Source organism: Macrobrachium nipponense, chromosome 21, assembly GCF_015104395.2.
Source record: "Macrobrachium nipponense isolate FS-2020 chromosome 21, ASM1510439v2, whole genome shotgun sequence".
Lineage (NCBI taxonomy): Eukaryota > Metazoa > Arthropoda > Malacostraca > Decapoda > Palaemonidae > Macrobrachium > Macrobrachium nipponense.
The window spans coordinates 26,983,311-27,000,285 of NC_087212.1; the positions used below are offsets into that span (position 1 = coordinate 26,983,311).

The following is a 16,975-nucleotide window of genomic DNA, read 5'->3' on the forward strand; positions in this document are numbered from 1 at the left end:
TGCTCAAATCTCGTACCGAGAGAGCCGACCATCTCTCCCACTTGTTGCAAAACTCCTGCTGAGAAGGTGGTGGGATCAAAAGCACTAGGTCCCGCCACCCCAACAGGAGTTACCGGAGTGGATCCGGTAGATGCCGGAGAAGGCACTGGCTCGGCGGGAGCGCGGGCCTTCTCCTTAGAAGCCTTGCTTCTTGAGCTCTTCGAGTGAGAAGAGCTAGGCTTAGCCTTCACCGCGTCGGCGTAGGATGTCGTAGACTTCCTTGCTGAAGAAGACGACGACTTTTTTGAAGTCGTCTTATGGAGGGTCTTCTGTTCTCTCTGTCCCTTCACTTTCGGGGGTACAGAGAGAGCGGGTGAACGCGAAGGGATCTCAGATCCCGTGAAGCCTTGAAAAGAGGAAGAAGAAGGGACAGGGGAAGAAGATCCAGGAGCGCTCAAAGGTAGTCCTTGAGCGCCCGAAACACCTACCTCGACCAACAAGTCCTCCGCACCTACCGCCATTGGCTCAAGGTTAAGATCCAGGTTTGCGACGTCTGGAACAGGCTCCTGTGTCGAAACGGACCCAAACGCCTGCTGCACCTCCTGCTGGATGGAAGCTATGAGTGGGGCTGCTGAGATGGGGTCAACGTACCCCGTCGCCTTGCCTCCGGGGAAGATCTGAATGGCCAGCTTCTTGTCCAAGATGTAAGGCTGGCCCTTGGCGGCGTTTTTGCCGAAGACGCCTACCCAAGCTTTCAGGGTTGCTAGGGCGACTTCTTTCACGGCGGCAGCCTGAAAGAGAAGGCGATATGAAGCTTCTAACGGCGGAGATACGGCTTAAAGTAGCTTAAAACTAAAGGTAAACCATTGATAACAGGAAATTTGTCCAGGAGTCTACTTACCCCACCCAAAAGCTGACTCACGAGGTCATAGCAGATGGTGCATGCCTCAGGGTGCCAAACAATCATCCCGTTGTGGGTAGTGGCACACGGGGCGTGGGTCCTGCATTCCTCATGGGCACAGGGGTCGTACAGTACAGCGTTACAGCCTGGATCCTGGCAGTTAGTAGCCTGTAAGTGGAGGGATACATGAGTATCGGGGTACACACTTACAGCCTAACATAGACTCCGCTGCATGCCGGAGTATGTAAGTTAGTTTAAAACTAGTGCTCCGCCGCAATACGTGTGGTTAGATAGGCGGTTGGTTGGGGTCTGCAGCGTACGCCGGAGACAAGAAAAAGGTCCAACCAGGAGTGGTGAGGAGCCCACGAAACCACGACGGAGATAGTACGTAAAACTATAAATAAACAAATAAATCACCGTATCAGTAAGGGTATGTATCCTTATAGAATAAGACATGATTCTTTCCGACTACTAGAGGAGTGCCCGGGTAAGAAGCAAGCTCTCCTCCGGTAGCGGAAAACAGGATACAGGTACTATCCTACTTACAACCAAGTTTGGTTCCGACCCACTGGTTGTAAGTCGGAATGGATGTAAGTCGAACCTTAGAAAGTGGCCAACATACTGGGTAGGGTATACTATCAAACCTTTGCTATATAAGTGCCTACTTAGTACTGTAATGTAATGTACAATCATTATTTCAATCTTTTTACCATAATGTACTTCTACTAATACATTTTAATCATTTATGTAATAGTATATATTACATACAATCAGGCATTGAGTTACAATGGGGTTAGGTTCTTGCATGCATGTCAGAAGTCGATTCTTACGTAAATTGGTTTGCAATTCAGTACAGTTAATACCAAATGATGCTGCAGATAGGGCAGGGTAACTCAAACTGATGCTGCCTGAGTGTTGAGAGTTCTCATGCCTGAGTGATGAGAGTTTCTCATGAGATGGCGCAGTGCCAAGTAACTCAATGGTCAACTGTCTGAAGTACGGTTGTAAGTACGAGTGGTCGTATGTCGAGTAGGTTGTAAGTCGGATAGTACCTGTATACTAGGCAAGCAATATAGACCACTGGTAAATCCCACCCCGCCCGCTGGCGGAGCCAGAAACGACCTATAACCGAAGGGGCTCCCGGCTTCAGCGGGGGCTCCGTCCGTTATGGTAGGGGAAGGGTAGGGAATGGGGGAGAATGAGGGAATCCCGGCGTGAACGCGGCGGGCGAGAGAGAGAGAGGGGGTGGCCAACCCCCCCTTCCCAACTACTACCCGTCGGGTAACCCGGTACCCGAGACAAGTGGTCACCCCGGCCCCCAGCTGGTATGGGGCTCCTCTGGCCCCCTCAGAGGGAGAGGGAGGGAGGCTACAGTGGTTGTCATGACAACCGAGGAGACCCGACCAGACCCCTCCCTACCACGTGGAAGGGAGGGAAGGGGGAGGGTAAGGTGCCTAATGGGACACGTGATCGGAGGTGGCCCAGGACGCGATAGCAACACAACCACAGAGGGGCCACGTGAACCCAACTGTACCAACACATGGTACAAGGCACCTAGGCTAGCCTAACACTCTAAATAACACTGATAAATAATAAATACATCGTAAAAGAATAGAAGAAACACTTGAGTAAAAGAGAAAGAAGCCCAGGAGGAGGCGAACTGATCCGAAGATCAGTCGACTACTCGGAGTCAGCAGTAGCCGATGAAGAGCAAGAGCTGGGATGCTGGGCGGGAGAAACACAGTATAGCCCTAAATACCAAACTAAGAGATAAAAGGTAAAAGGGATGGGCTGTGTATCCTAAATCTAAAATACGATGTAATAAGACGATGAACGTAAAATAGAGCCCATAAGCATAAGATGTCCCAGTATGGAAGACCGGGAAATCTTAACAACACGAGGCGGCTCATGGCCGCCACGAGTCAACCGGGAGACCGTATATGACCTAAAAAACAGAAAATACTGGTCCCTGGAAGACTGAAATACAAAAATTATTACTTATTGGGCACTTAACTTAGCCGAAGCGATAGCAGCACGTTCCATCGTGGAATAGATAAATCCAAAGAAGCGAAAACAACACGAGCAAAAGAATTACAACTGGCGTTGTCGAGCTAAATATTAAGGATGACCGCTAGAGGCGCTTCTCTCCGCTTGGCGTCGGTAGTAGTAATTCTTGGACAAAATAGAGAAGTTCGTCCTTTTGTTCCAAAACCACCACAATGTACACAGTGCTCAAGGTATGGAAACACACACACAAAAAATGCCATGATAAGGCAATATGTGCAGTCTGCGCATCAGATGACCATACCACTAATTGGAACTGTAATCAACCAAAATGTATTAATTGTGGACTAGCCCATCACACAAAATCTAAGGAGTGCTCTTTTTACCAATATAACACAGAATTTCAGTTGTAAATAAATAGGACAGGAATGTCAGTCATGGAAGCCAGACTTGAGCTAAAAGTAAGAGGAGTTAATAATCCATCCAAAACCCGCACCTTTTCAAATGTGACTAAAAATCAAGACATCAAGCAGCACAATAACAAACAAGATAATATAAATATAGAAACTAAATTTCATACCAATAACACTGAAGCCCAAAATAAAAGTGATACTACAAGAACCAATACCACCACTAACATAGATGATTCAGTTATCCATGGAAAAGAACTTCCAATGGAAGAGGAGTTGAATAATGATAATAATCGAACTGGCAAAAAGAAAAGAATACTGGAACGAACCCCACCTAAAGGAAAAAAAATAAATATTGAAAATTACTATCAATCCAAAGAAACTCCAATTACACCAGGAGAACATTTTAAAAAAGATATTAAACTAACCTCATCACAAGTGGAAATACACAATTACCCTCAATCTCAATCAAACAGCCAACATCTGGACAGTAAAGATCACTCTTTACAATTCCCAGCAAATAATACTAATGAAAATCCTACCATTAAACCAAACCAAAATATAACTATCACCACCCAACCATCCACAAGGCCCAAATATTCCATTAACAACAACAACAAAAATAGCCCCTCAAACCAACAGTCCTTATCACTACAAAAAAGGACCAATAGAATTACAAAACCAGAAATTTTTAAAGCTAGACCAAATACTTCTGAACCAGTAATTAACATTACCAAACATGCTTCATCATGTGGTTGTAATTTTACTAAATTAAGGAGGTTCCCTTAAACCCTTAAACGCCGACTGGACGTATTTTACGTCAACATTTTTTGTCTCTCAGGTGCCGACTGGACGTATTTTACGTCGACATACAAAAATTTTTTTAAAAAATTCGCGGAAAAATACTTTTAGGCCTACCAGCCAAAAACTCTTGAATCACGGGCCTTGGGGGATGCTGGGAGTTCACGGATCAAGGTATTGTTTTGTTTACAATCGTTACGCAGGCGCGCAAGCGCGAATTTCTTTCTTGCCGCACTAAAAAGTATCAGTGACACATCTCAAAAATTATTTCGTCACTTTGACATAATTTTTGTACCTTTTTAAATTAGCCGTTACATGGAGTATTATATATGAAAATGTGTGCATTTTTATGTAGAATACAACAAAAAAATACTTATGATTGTAGCATTTATCAGTTTTGAGATATTTTCATATAAATAATGATAAGTGCCAAAATTTCAACCTTCGGACAACTTTGACTCTACTGAAATGGTCGAAAAACGCAATTGTAAGCTAAAACTCTTATATTTTAGTAATATTCAATCATTTACCTTAATTTTGCAACTAATTGGAAGTCACTAGCACAATATTTCGATTTATGGTGAACTTATGAAAAAATCTTTTTCCTTACGTCCGCGCGGTAACTCTTCCGATAAAATCATACATGCGATTGTGGTAATGTTTGCACCATTTTAAATTAGCCGTTACATAAAGTTTTATATATGAAAATTTGTGCAATTTCATGCACAATACAACTAAAAAAAACCCATGGTTGTAGCTTTTATCAATTTTGAAATATTTTCATATAAAAAATGATAGGTGAAAAATTTTCAACCTTCGGTCAACTTTGACTCTACCGAAATGGTCGAAAAACGCAATTGTAAGCTAAAACGCTTATATTCTAGTAATATTCAAGCATTTACCTTCATTTTGCAACAAATTGGAAGTCTCTAGCACAATATTTCGATTTATGGTGAATTTATGAAAAAAAATAACATTTTCTTTACGTCCGCGCGGTAACTCTTCCGAAAATATCATACGTGCAATTGTGGTAATGTTTGCACCATTTTAAATTAGCCGTTACATAAAGTTTTATATATGAAAATGTGCGCAATTTCATGTAAAATACAACAAAAAATAATTGAAGGTTGTAGCTTTTCTCATTTTCAAAATATTTGCATATAAATCACGATAAATAGAAAAAAAACCACGTTCGGTCAACTTTGACTCTACCGAAATGGTCGAAAAACGCAATTGTAAGCTAAAACTCTTACAGTCTAGTAATATTCAGTCATTTATCTTCATCTTGAAACAAATTCAAAGTCTCTAGCACAATATTTAGATTTATGGTGAATTTAAAAAAAAAAAACCTTTCCTTCCCTCCGCGCGCGGATTCTCCGCCACAAATCTCCGAAATGCGTACGTTCCATTCTCGGAATATTTGCGCCCTTTCATATTAGGCATTTCATAGAGTTTTATATATGAAAATGTGCGCAATTTCATGTAGAATAAAACGAAAAATATTTGAAGGTTGTAGCTTTTCTTATTTCTGAAATAATTGCATATAAAAATATATTTTTAAAAAATTCGACATAAGGTCAACTTTAACTCGTCAGATACGGTCAAAAACTGCATTTGTAAGCTAATATTCTTACAGTATAGTAATATTCAATCATTTGTCTTCATTTTGAAAGAAATTGGAAGTCTCTAGGACAATATGTAGATTTATGGTGAATTTTTGAAAAAAATATTTGTTTACGTCCGCGCGTTACGAATTCATGCATTATTTTGTGATAATATTTTCTCTGTGTTGCTTTTATCGTTATACAATGTGTTATATACCAAAATGATTGCAATTTAGTGTACATTACAACGAAAAAAAAAAAAGTAACTTGTTACCTTTAACCGTTTCGCGCACAGCGCGATTTGAATACAATTATATATGAAATTTCGTTTTTGCGCTATCATATATCGCATTATTTATATATGATAATGATAATTTATTTCATTTCTGATGGTTGCATACTAAACTTCAGCCAATTACAAAAAAGGAGCCAAAAATGAACTCTTAATCTTGAAAACTAAGCGACCTGTAATTTTTTGAAAAAAATATTTTTTCCGCCTCCGCGCTCAGTCTGAAACACCTCCGGCACACGGGAGACATTTTTTTTTTTTACCGCTTTGGCGTTTAAGGGTTAACACACCAACATGAGAACGAATTATGTTCTGAATCCTTAAAATACAAAAAGGAAATTATAAAATAAAAAATAGACTTATTAATATCCAATTATGAAAAACAAACAACTGCAGAATCTAATAACCAACATACAAATACAACGATTAAAAAACCACAAATTAATTCAAATGCATATAAACTACAAGGCAAAGTAAAATCAGCAATCAATTTACAGAATTTAACACCAATTCCTCCCAATAATGGAATGTAAAATCATTCAATGGAATATTAATGGTCTCTTAACCCGACTACGTCTGGGTGAATTACAAAGAATCATGAGAGACCACAACACAATGTGCATATGTCTACAACATATAGGAAGTAACCCTACAAATATCCAACACTATAAAATTGCCTGTTATTCACCAACTGACGGTGGAAAGTTAGGCACAGCCATATATGTTCATAATAGCATTAGATATGAATCTTTTGACATACCATCGACATACCATCTATGCCATATCAAATAACATCAAATGAACTGTATATGCCTGACAAAAGTAAAATCACTATTTGTAATTTATATAACCAACCGAATTTCAATGCAAATTTTAGTGATTTTTTTGAACTTATTAGCAAAAGTATACTGGAACCCCTACTTATAGTAGGAGATTTTAATGCACATAATCCATTATGGGATACTAATAACCCCACTAACACATCCGGAATCAACACAGAAAAAACTATAATGAAACACAACCTGTGTTGTCTCAATGAAAGTGAAGTTCCAACATATTTTTCAAATACACACCTAACCTTTTCTTCAATTGACATTTCATTATGTTCAAATGATGTAGCCGAGAAATTTGAATGGAATGTCCTAGACGATTCATACACAAGTGACCATTTCCCAGTCATTCTGAACTACTTAACTAATATCAAAATATTGCCACCTACAAGATATAATATTCAAAAAGCTAACTGGGATAAATATTTCATATACACACGAAACATACCACCATTCCCACATAACGAAGATCACAACACTACATGTGAATCCTTTTCAAACTTCATAATAAATGCTGCAGATAAAAGTATTCCAAAAACTAAATCACATTCCACAAAATCCCCTGTCCCATGGTGGAACCCAACCTCAACAACCTTAAGTAAAATAAAACATATACAGTGGACCCCCCGTATTCGCATTCTCCAGATTCGCGGACTCACACATTCGCGGATTTCTCTCGGGAACGTTTCCCTGCATTATTCGTGGAAAATTCGCGCATTCGCGGTATTTTTCTATGATAAATATCCACAAATTCCTGGTTTTTTTGATGAATTTCTTCATAAAATGCACTTTTTGTGATAAAACTATTTAAAAAACCATGTAGGAAAATTTTTAGTGAGTTTTTCTTGAGTTTTAACTAACAAAATAGGCTGATTTTAGCATTTTTATAGGGGTTCCAAACATTCGCGGGTTCTAACTATTCACGGGGGGGTCTGGTACGCATCCCCCGCGAATACGGATGGACCACTGTATTGGGTCGCAATCTAAACAGACTCAAAACTCCCCTTAAATCACTCAAAAAAATGCCCTTTAATATAAACATATTAAATAAAATAGTTATAACAAACATAACAGTGAACCACATTAAACCACTATATAACAAATATACAGCCAAATTTAGAAAAACGGTAATAGCAGAAAAAATCGCATCGTGGAAGGAATATGTCTCAAACATATCTTCAAACACATCCACAAGGGAGTTCTGGCAAAAGATAAGGAAAATCAATGGAAAACATAAAAGACCTCCAAGAAGTGCAATACATTTAAATGGAAAAATATACCATGATACTTGTGAAATATCAAATATAATTGGAAAGCATTTTGAAAACATCAGTGCTTACTCCAGCCTAGATATACATTTTCAAAATATGTGAAAACAAAAAGAAAATATACTCAATTTTGAAACTCTTGAAGACCTGGAATATAATTATATTTTTAACATGGATGAACTAGATAATGCCATCAACTCTTGTCATCCCTCCACACCAGGATATGATAAAATATCATTTGAAATAATAGAAAAATTAGCTCCTATAGCTAAATCATATTTATTAAAATTTTATAATCGTATCTGGCTAAAACGTGTCTTTCCTGATTAATGGAAACATGCCATAATAATTCCAATAGATAAACCAGGAAAGGATGCAAGTAATCCATCCAATTATAGACCGATATCCCTAACAAGTTGCCTATGTAATATCTTAGAAAAAATGGTTAATGCATGATTAACGTATGTAATAACCAAAGAATCCATTTTAACACCAACACAATCTGGTTCAATAGCTGGCAGATCAACCCTAGATCCCTTAACACATTTAGAAGATCATATCCAAAAAGGCTTTGAACAAAAGAAATTAACAGTAGCTATATTTTTTTATATAGAAAAAGCATACGATACAACATGGAAACATAACATCATGCAAAAACTCCACTCCAAGGGACTAAAAGGCCACTTACCAATATTTATTAAGGAATTTTTAAAAAACATAACTTTTCAAGTAAGAGTAGAAAATTCCTACTCAGTAACCTATAAACTGGAAGAAGGAATCCCTCAAGGTAGTGTCTTGAGCTGTACATTGTTTGCTTTAGCAATCAATGACATAACTATAAATTGACTAAGTGGTGTAAAAAACAGTTTATATGTTGATGACTTTGTCATTTACTATACGAGTAGTAATCTGAGACATGCACAGAGAGTTCTCAGTACTGCCATTTCAAATATATGTGGTTGGACAAATTCAGTTGGATTTAAATTTTCAACTGATAAAACAAAAGCAATCTTCTACAAAGACAAAAGATGGACGAAGAACCAAACAATCAAACTTCACCTTTATAGCACTGAAATACAATTTTGTACAAAAATCAAGTCTCTAGGAGTGATATTTGATCAACATTTAAATTGGAAAGAGCACATCAAATACATTAAAGCCAAGGGCATCAAAGCCCTTGCCACATTAAAAAAGTTATCACACACTAATTGGGGAGCAAAGCGAGACATTTTATTAATGATATATAAGGCAACAGTCTTATCCATAATAGATTACTGCTGTCCAATATATTCATTCGCCTCGGAATCTGCATTAAAATCTCTCGATGCAGTGCACCATGAAGGCATGCGATTGTGCACAAGAGCATTCCGATCGTCCCCAACAAACTCGCTTCTGGTAGAGGCAGGAGTGTTGCCCTTAAAACATCACCGTAATTTGATAACAATACGAAGAGGTCTTTCAATGCAAGCGGGATTGTCTCCTGTCACTGACTGCTTTCAAAACTGTAATTCAGTAACAGCAGTTAATAGTACTAGCTCTTTCCCAAAAAGAGCTAAATACATAATGGACTTGCATAACATGGATCCAATTTTTCACCCACCAATGGAATTGCCATCACCATGGATTTTAAATCTAATAAAGATATGTACCTCCCTGTCTTACCTACTCAAAAAGCAAATGACAAGTACAGAAATGTACCGCCAACATGCTTTGGAGCACATTAGAAGAAAGGGAAACAAATTTATGGTATATACAGACGGCTTCAAAAATAATGTTGGAGTAGGAGCATTTGCATATTCGAAAATGTTAATGAAAAAAAGCCTACCTTTAATATCATCAGTATTTACTGCTGAAGTCACAGCCATACACATGGCTCTTGATATGATATCTGAGCCAAAGGAATTGTCTCTATTATTTACAGTGACTCACGTAGCGCTATAGATGCTATAAGACACTGTAAATCAGTAAACCAAATAGTGCAGGAAATACAAATAAAAATTCATCAACTCCTCCAATCAGGATTATCAATAGAAATATGTAGGATCCTAGCACACGTGGGAATAAAAGGAAATGAAAATGCAGACTCAGCTGCCAAATCAGCCTGCACTATCCCTCCAACAATTACACTTGCCCCAGTGTCAGACTGGATAACATCTGTTAAGGGGGCCGGCCGGCTAATGCCCTTTTTTAAGGACAGGACTTTGATATTCATACCACTTAATAAGGTGACTTGGGACATCTCCAATCCGCATATGATTTTCGCCTCTGACCTTCGGTTTTGTGACGCCAGGGCGATTTATCCCGAAAATAACCATTTTTCAAATTCTATCTCCTCCCTTGATATTTAATATTAAGACCTGGGATTACGTACTACCATATATAGACCTGATGTAGACCTCCAATCGAGTGGAGAGTTTTTTTTCTAAAAGTCATTTTTTTGCTAGATATGAATTTTTCAATATGGTCAAAAAATAAACCCTATAAATCAGGAGAAAAAAATTTATAAAAAAAATACGAAACAAAAATTGGAAAAAAGGGCTCTATTTGATTGTTCTATAATGTCTTTCTGAGTTATATACCAAATTCCAATGTTATAGCTTTAAAACTAAGTGAGAAGATAGATTTTGAAGGTCAATAAGTATAGTTTTGAGATACGGGCGTTCAAAGTTTTCCTTCGTATTTCTATAAAGACAATATTAATAAATAATGATTATTATGAATGTATATTTGTTTTTTGTGTATTAATAAACCAAAACTATTTTATTTATCATAATTTAATCATAAATGATGATCCCTTTGCTCATATATCGCAGCCTGGGGCACTGCTTGAGGCAAGATGGGGCACTCCTTCCTACGCAATTCTCTCTCTCCCCTTCACTAACTCGGCTTATTACAGCGAATTTTCTTCTTCTGTGTGTTAGCGAGATGTTTTCCTTGTATTTTCCTCTTTGGCATGATGAAATTCTTGCCCGAAACAAAGATAAACAAACTTAATTGCAAGAGAATGTCAAGAGGTGAAACTCGAAGACGTACACTTTTTTTACAAAGACAATTTAATAAATCTTATTATGAATTTCATATTCCATTCTGGGTATTAAAAAACCAAAACTTTGTTATTTATCATAAATGAAGATCTCTTTGCTCAAAGATCGTAGCCTTAGGCACAGTGTGACGTGTGCTGTCAAGCAAGACGGGGGCGTTACTAAGCAACCCTCCCCTCTCTCTTCACTAACTGCGCATATATTATGATATTCTGTAATAATACTTGAGCGATTTTTCTTCGTCTGTATGTTAGCGAGATGTTTCCCTTGTCTTTTCCTCATTGGCATGATGAAATTCTTGCCGAAACATACATAAACATACATGAAAGCAGGCGAATGTCAGACGTGAAATGGAACGTGTAGACTACTTGACGTCTGTGATCGCACTAAATCAGGACTGGACTTGGTAGCTTGAGCCTGAAGTCTCCTTCTCGACTCGGGGAATGTCTACAGATGCCATTTCTCCCAATTTCTTTGACAATAATTATCAAAATTTACGATAATAGAAGAAATATTGCATTTTCTTGTACGGATCAATGTTTTAGGCTTATTGAGTTACGTTAACTAATTACCCTGTAACTACGAAAGTAAGAGGAATTTTGACGAAATATTTCGTATACGTATTCTCAATTGCCATACGAAGCTCCATGAATTTTTTCATGACTTTGCATTTTTCGCCTATACCTCCATATATAGAGGTTCCGGCCGGCCCTCTTAAACCATTGATTTACCAGGATTGGAAAAGAGAATGGGCCTCAGTGCCAACAATAAATAAACTTAAAAACATAAAAACTGAAGTGTATGCATGGAGGACATCCTCACAGGAGGAAAGATCAAAAGAGGTGATCCTAGCAAGGCTCCGTATAGGATACACAAAATTCTCGCATGGTCGCTTAATGTCAACACCACATGCTGACCCAATAAAGTGTAACAGATGTCAAACACCCATGACAGTACAGCATTTACTTGTTGAGTGCCCAAATTGGACCCAGCAAAGATCTATTTATTTACGGAATTCCAAAAAGAAAAGTATTCTTGCTGAAAGCAAAGATTTTTCAATTAATAACATCATAAATTTTTTAAATAAGACAGGTTTCTCAAATAAAGTCTAATTTTTTTTTTTTTTTTTTTTTTTTTCTCAGGATTAATCCCTGAGAACCAGCCCGAGAAGAGTCTACTTGGGACTCAGAGGTCTGGAAAAACCAGTTAACTATTGACACTTGAGGGGTTAGCCTATCATTGAAAATCCCGGCAGGATTTAAAGTTTACTTTCCATACTCGTCATATAAGATGACCTCCCATTTAGGGGGAGATTTTTAAGGTTAAAAGGTCGCCTTATACACCGGCATATACTGTATGTGTAAACTTTGTAAACTTACCATATGTACTGTAAAGGAAAAATTACATCTTGGTAAGGTAGAAGAAAGTACTGTAGCCTTATTTTTGCACCGTTTTTTCCCCCCCAAAAAATATTGCTAGTCAAAAATGGGGTGTCTTAAAGGTCAGAGCATCTTTGATGCTGGGAAATACAGTTTATTTTGTTTATCGTAATCTTTTCATGTCATATAAACTCCATGCTTAGTGATTCTTGCTACAAACTAATCATAAGACTAATAAGGCACCTTATTTGGCAAGATATATATTTACATCCACCTGTTGTGAACAGGTACTCTGCTCATAACCTATGACAACATCTGTACTGTTGTTTAACAGGGTGTGTAGAAGGTAAAGTAAAATGGCTGCAAAAACAAAAGAATGATTTGAGACATCATTAGTTGTGCATAGTTAAGGCTTCTTGATCTTGAATGGTTTAAGTTAGTTTGATTGATATTCCATTGCATGAGAGGAAGTTTATGATTAAAGGGTTTTTATGGTAACATGTTTTATTCTGTTAGGATATGCTTTTTCACATGTACATAACTCAGAAATTTGTAATATTTTCTGTGAAATGTGTGGCATGGACCCCTTGAACTGTATACACTTGATTTTTATGTTGAGTTCCAGGTGGTAATTGTGTATCTTGGAAATGACGGGTGTTCAAACAGGTTTTATATAAAAGTCAACTTTTTCTCAACAGTTGAAAGACATTGCAAGAAAATATGAGGAAAGAGGAGGAACAAGTATTTATGAAGATGAGTTTCGTCTTGATGAAGATGCTCATAGAGGTTGGGAATATGAAGATGAATATGATGATACTTACGATGATAATGAGATGGGAAATTGTGATGTCCTGCCTGAAGTTCCTAAGAAGTAAGTCTTTTTCTTATGGCTTCATGTGTATACTGCAAGGTTCATTTTTTAGTTTTACACTTGTAACTTACCAAGTAAATACCTATAGCTGAAAGCTCACTACTGCGGCAGTCAAATCTTACAAATATTGTGGTGGAGCCACCATCGCTAGAGTAGGTGTGTCGGACCTGCCCAATTTGTTTGCTGCCAGCTTCCGACTAACATCAGTAGTTGTGGTGGTCAACTTTTCGTCATCATTTGGTTAATTGCAGTATTCCTTGGTGACGTACTTGCACATTTTGTGGTTTTGTTTATTTAGCTATCGATCAATTATGTCAGATTCTAGTGCCGCGAGCATTAGGTATTGCTTGGAAGGATACCAGATTAACAAAGTTTTCTTATGATTCACATTCTAAGTGTATCAAATGTAGTGGGCAGACTTGTTCTAGGGACCTATCAATGTCCAGAGTGTGTAGATTGGGATGAAGCTAAATGGAAATCCTTGAATTCTCATTTAGATAAGTTAGCAAGGGATAGGAAGAGGAAGGCAGCTCTTAGAGCCAAAAGTAAGGCTGCCGTAGAGAGTTCTCCTTCATTAGTTGAGGAATTTCCTACTCCTGCTCATCCTCCTATCTCTTCCCCAATCGTTAGTCTTCTTCTGTATCAGTGACTCCTACTTCAGGCTCCCATGATTCCAAACCCGACACCATTGCCAGCCTTGATAGTAAATTTGAGAAAAAGTTTGATTTTCTTACTAAGGCGATTGTAGATCTCAGCGTGTTTTTTAGGTAATTTGTGGAGAGTGCACCTCTCAAAAGTGCAGTGTTGTTTTATCTGAGGAGGTGGCTGTTCGGCCCACAAGTTTTCCTAGACGAAGGTCACTGTCCCACTTCCCCGCACTGGGGAGAAGACATACCGCTCTGCTCCCACTTCTGCTTGCTTGGCGCCTGCTTCTGTTGATGCTTGCTCCGGCTCGTTCGGCGCCTGGAGTTACCACCGATTGGGGGTGCTTGGCACCGATGGTGACAGTTTTAGTACCGAACTCCGCTCCTGACTCTACTTTGGCTCATGTAGATGAGTCTTTGGCTCCACTCAAACGTCAGCTTGAGGAGGTGATGAATTTTATGAAGAATGAAACTCCTTCAAGTAATAAGGACTAAGGTGTTCTCTTCTATTTTGTCAGAGGATGAAGCATTAGAGCAAGAAACCCAACCTCATTCAGCTTACTCTTGTCTGTTGGCTTTCTTCTTGGAGATTTATTCAGGTTTCTTCTCTCCAGGGAAGCCAGCAGCCCCCACCTCTACTTTTCTCATGCGGAAAGCTCCAGTAGAAGAGCTTCCTCAGATGGTCTTGTCCTCTGCTTCCAAGATGGCATTGAAAGAGGTGGAAGATTGGTTGGCTAATAAGAGGGATCTTGATAAGGCTATGTTTGCATTTCCTCCGTCGAGGCTTATTAACCCTTAAATGCCGAGTGGACGTATTTTACGTCGACATTTTTTGTCTCTCGGGTGCCGACTGGACGTATTTTACGTCGACATACAAAAGTTTTTTTAAAAATTCGCGGAAAAATACTTATAGGCCTACCAGCCGGAAAATCTTGAATCATGCGCCTTCGGGAATGCTGGGAGTTCATGAAACAAAGTGTTGTTTTGTTTACAATCGTTACGCAGGCGCGCAAGCGCAAATTTCTTTCTTGCCGCACTAAAAAGTATTGGTGACACATCTCGGAAATTATTTCGTCACATTGACATAATTTTTGTACCATTTTAAATTAGCCGTTACATGGAGTATTACATATGAAAATGTGTGCATTTTTATGTAGAATACAACAAAAAAATACTCATGATTGCAGCTTTTATCAGTTTTGAGATATTTTCATATAAATAACGATAAGTGCCAAAATTTCAACCTTTGGTCAACTTTGACTCTACCGAAATGGTCGAAAAACGCAATTGTAAGCTAAAACTCTTATATTTTAGTAATATTCAATCATTTACCTTCATTTTGCAATAAATTGGAAGTCTCAAGCATGATATTTCGATTTATGGTGAATTTATGAAAAAACTTCTTCCTTACGTCCGTGCGGTAACTCTTCTGAAAAAATCATACATGCGATTGTGGTAATGTTTACACCATTTTAAAATTAGCCGTTACAAAAAGTTTTATTTATGGAAATGTGCGCAATTTCATGCACAATACAACTAAAAACAACCCATGGTTGTAGCTTTTATCAGCTTTGAAATATTTTCATATAAAAAATGATGTGACAAATTTTCAACTTTCGGTCAACTTTGACTCTACCGAAATGGTCGAAAAACGCAATTGTAAGCTAAAACTCTTATATTTTAGTAATATTCAATCATTTACCTTTATTTTGCAACAAATTGGAAGTCTCTAGCACAATATTTCGATTTATGGTGAATTTATGAAAAAAAAAATAACATTTTCTTTACGTCCGCGTGGTAACTCTTCCGAAAAAATCATACGTGTGATTGTGGTAATGTTTGCACCATTTTAAATTAGCCGTTACATAAAGTTTTATATATGAAAATGTGCGCAATTTCATGTAGAATACAACTAAAAATAATTGAAGGTTGTAGCTTTTCTCATTTTCGAAATATTTGCATGTTAATCACGATAAATAGAAAAAAACCACGTTCGGTCAACTTTGACTACCGAAATGGTCGAAAAACGCAATTGTAAGCTAAAACACTTACAGTCTAGTAATATTCAGTCATTTATCTTCATCTTGAAACAAATTCAAAGTCTCTAGCACAATATTTAGATTTATGGTGAATTTAAAAAAAAAAACTTTCCTTCCCTCCGAGCGCGGATTCTCCGCCACAAATCTCCGAAAATGCGTACGTCGCATTCTCGGAATATTTGCTCCATTTCATATTAGGCATTTCATAGATTTTTATATATGAAAATGTGCGCAATTTCATGTAGAATAAAGCGAAAAATATTTGAAGGTTGTAGCTTTTCTAATTTCTAAAATAATTGCATATAAAAAAAATATTAAAAAATTCGACATTCGGTCAACTTTAACTCGTCGGATATTGTCGAAAACTGCAATTGTAAGCTAATACTCTTACATTATTGTAATATTCAATCATTTGTCTTCATTTTGAAAGAAATTGGAAGTCTCTAGGACAATATTTAGATTTATGGTGAATTTAAAAAAAAAAAAATTTGTTTACATCGACTCGTTACAAATTCATGCATTATTTTGTGATAATATTTTCTCTGTGTTGCTTTTATCGTTTTACAATGTGTTATATACCAAAATGATAGTAATTTAGTGTTCATTACAACGAAAAAAAAGTAACTTGTTACCTTTAACCGTTTTGCGCATAGCACGATTTGAATACAATTATATGTGAAATTTTGTTTTCTCGCTATCATATATCGCATTATTTATATATGATAATGATAATTTTTTTCATTTCTGATGGTTGCATACTAAACTTCAGCCAATGACAAAAAAAGGAGCCAAAAATGAACTCAATCTTGAAAACTAAGCGCGCTGTGATTTTTTGAAAAAAATATTTTTTCCGCTTCTGCGCTCACTCCGAGACCGCCTCGGCACACGGAAGACGATTTTTAATATACCCCTTCG

General features: G+C 37.5%; 1 protein-coding gene across 1 annotated transcript in view; it reads left to right on the forward strand.

Annotated features, from left to right (window-relative positions):
• LOC135197856 (activating signal cointegrator 1 complex subunit 2-like) overlaps positions 1 to 16,975 on the forward strand; it is a 283,256-nt gene that overhangs the window by 184,703 nt on the left and 81,578 nt on the right. Inside the window, exon 13 of the mRNA XM_064225038.1 lies at positions 13,205 to 13,377. Within this exon, the coding sequence (XP_064081108.1) occupies positions 13,205 to 13,377 (173 nt within the window). The remainder of the gene's footprint in view (positions 1 to 13,204; positions 13,378 to 16,975) is intronic.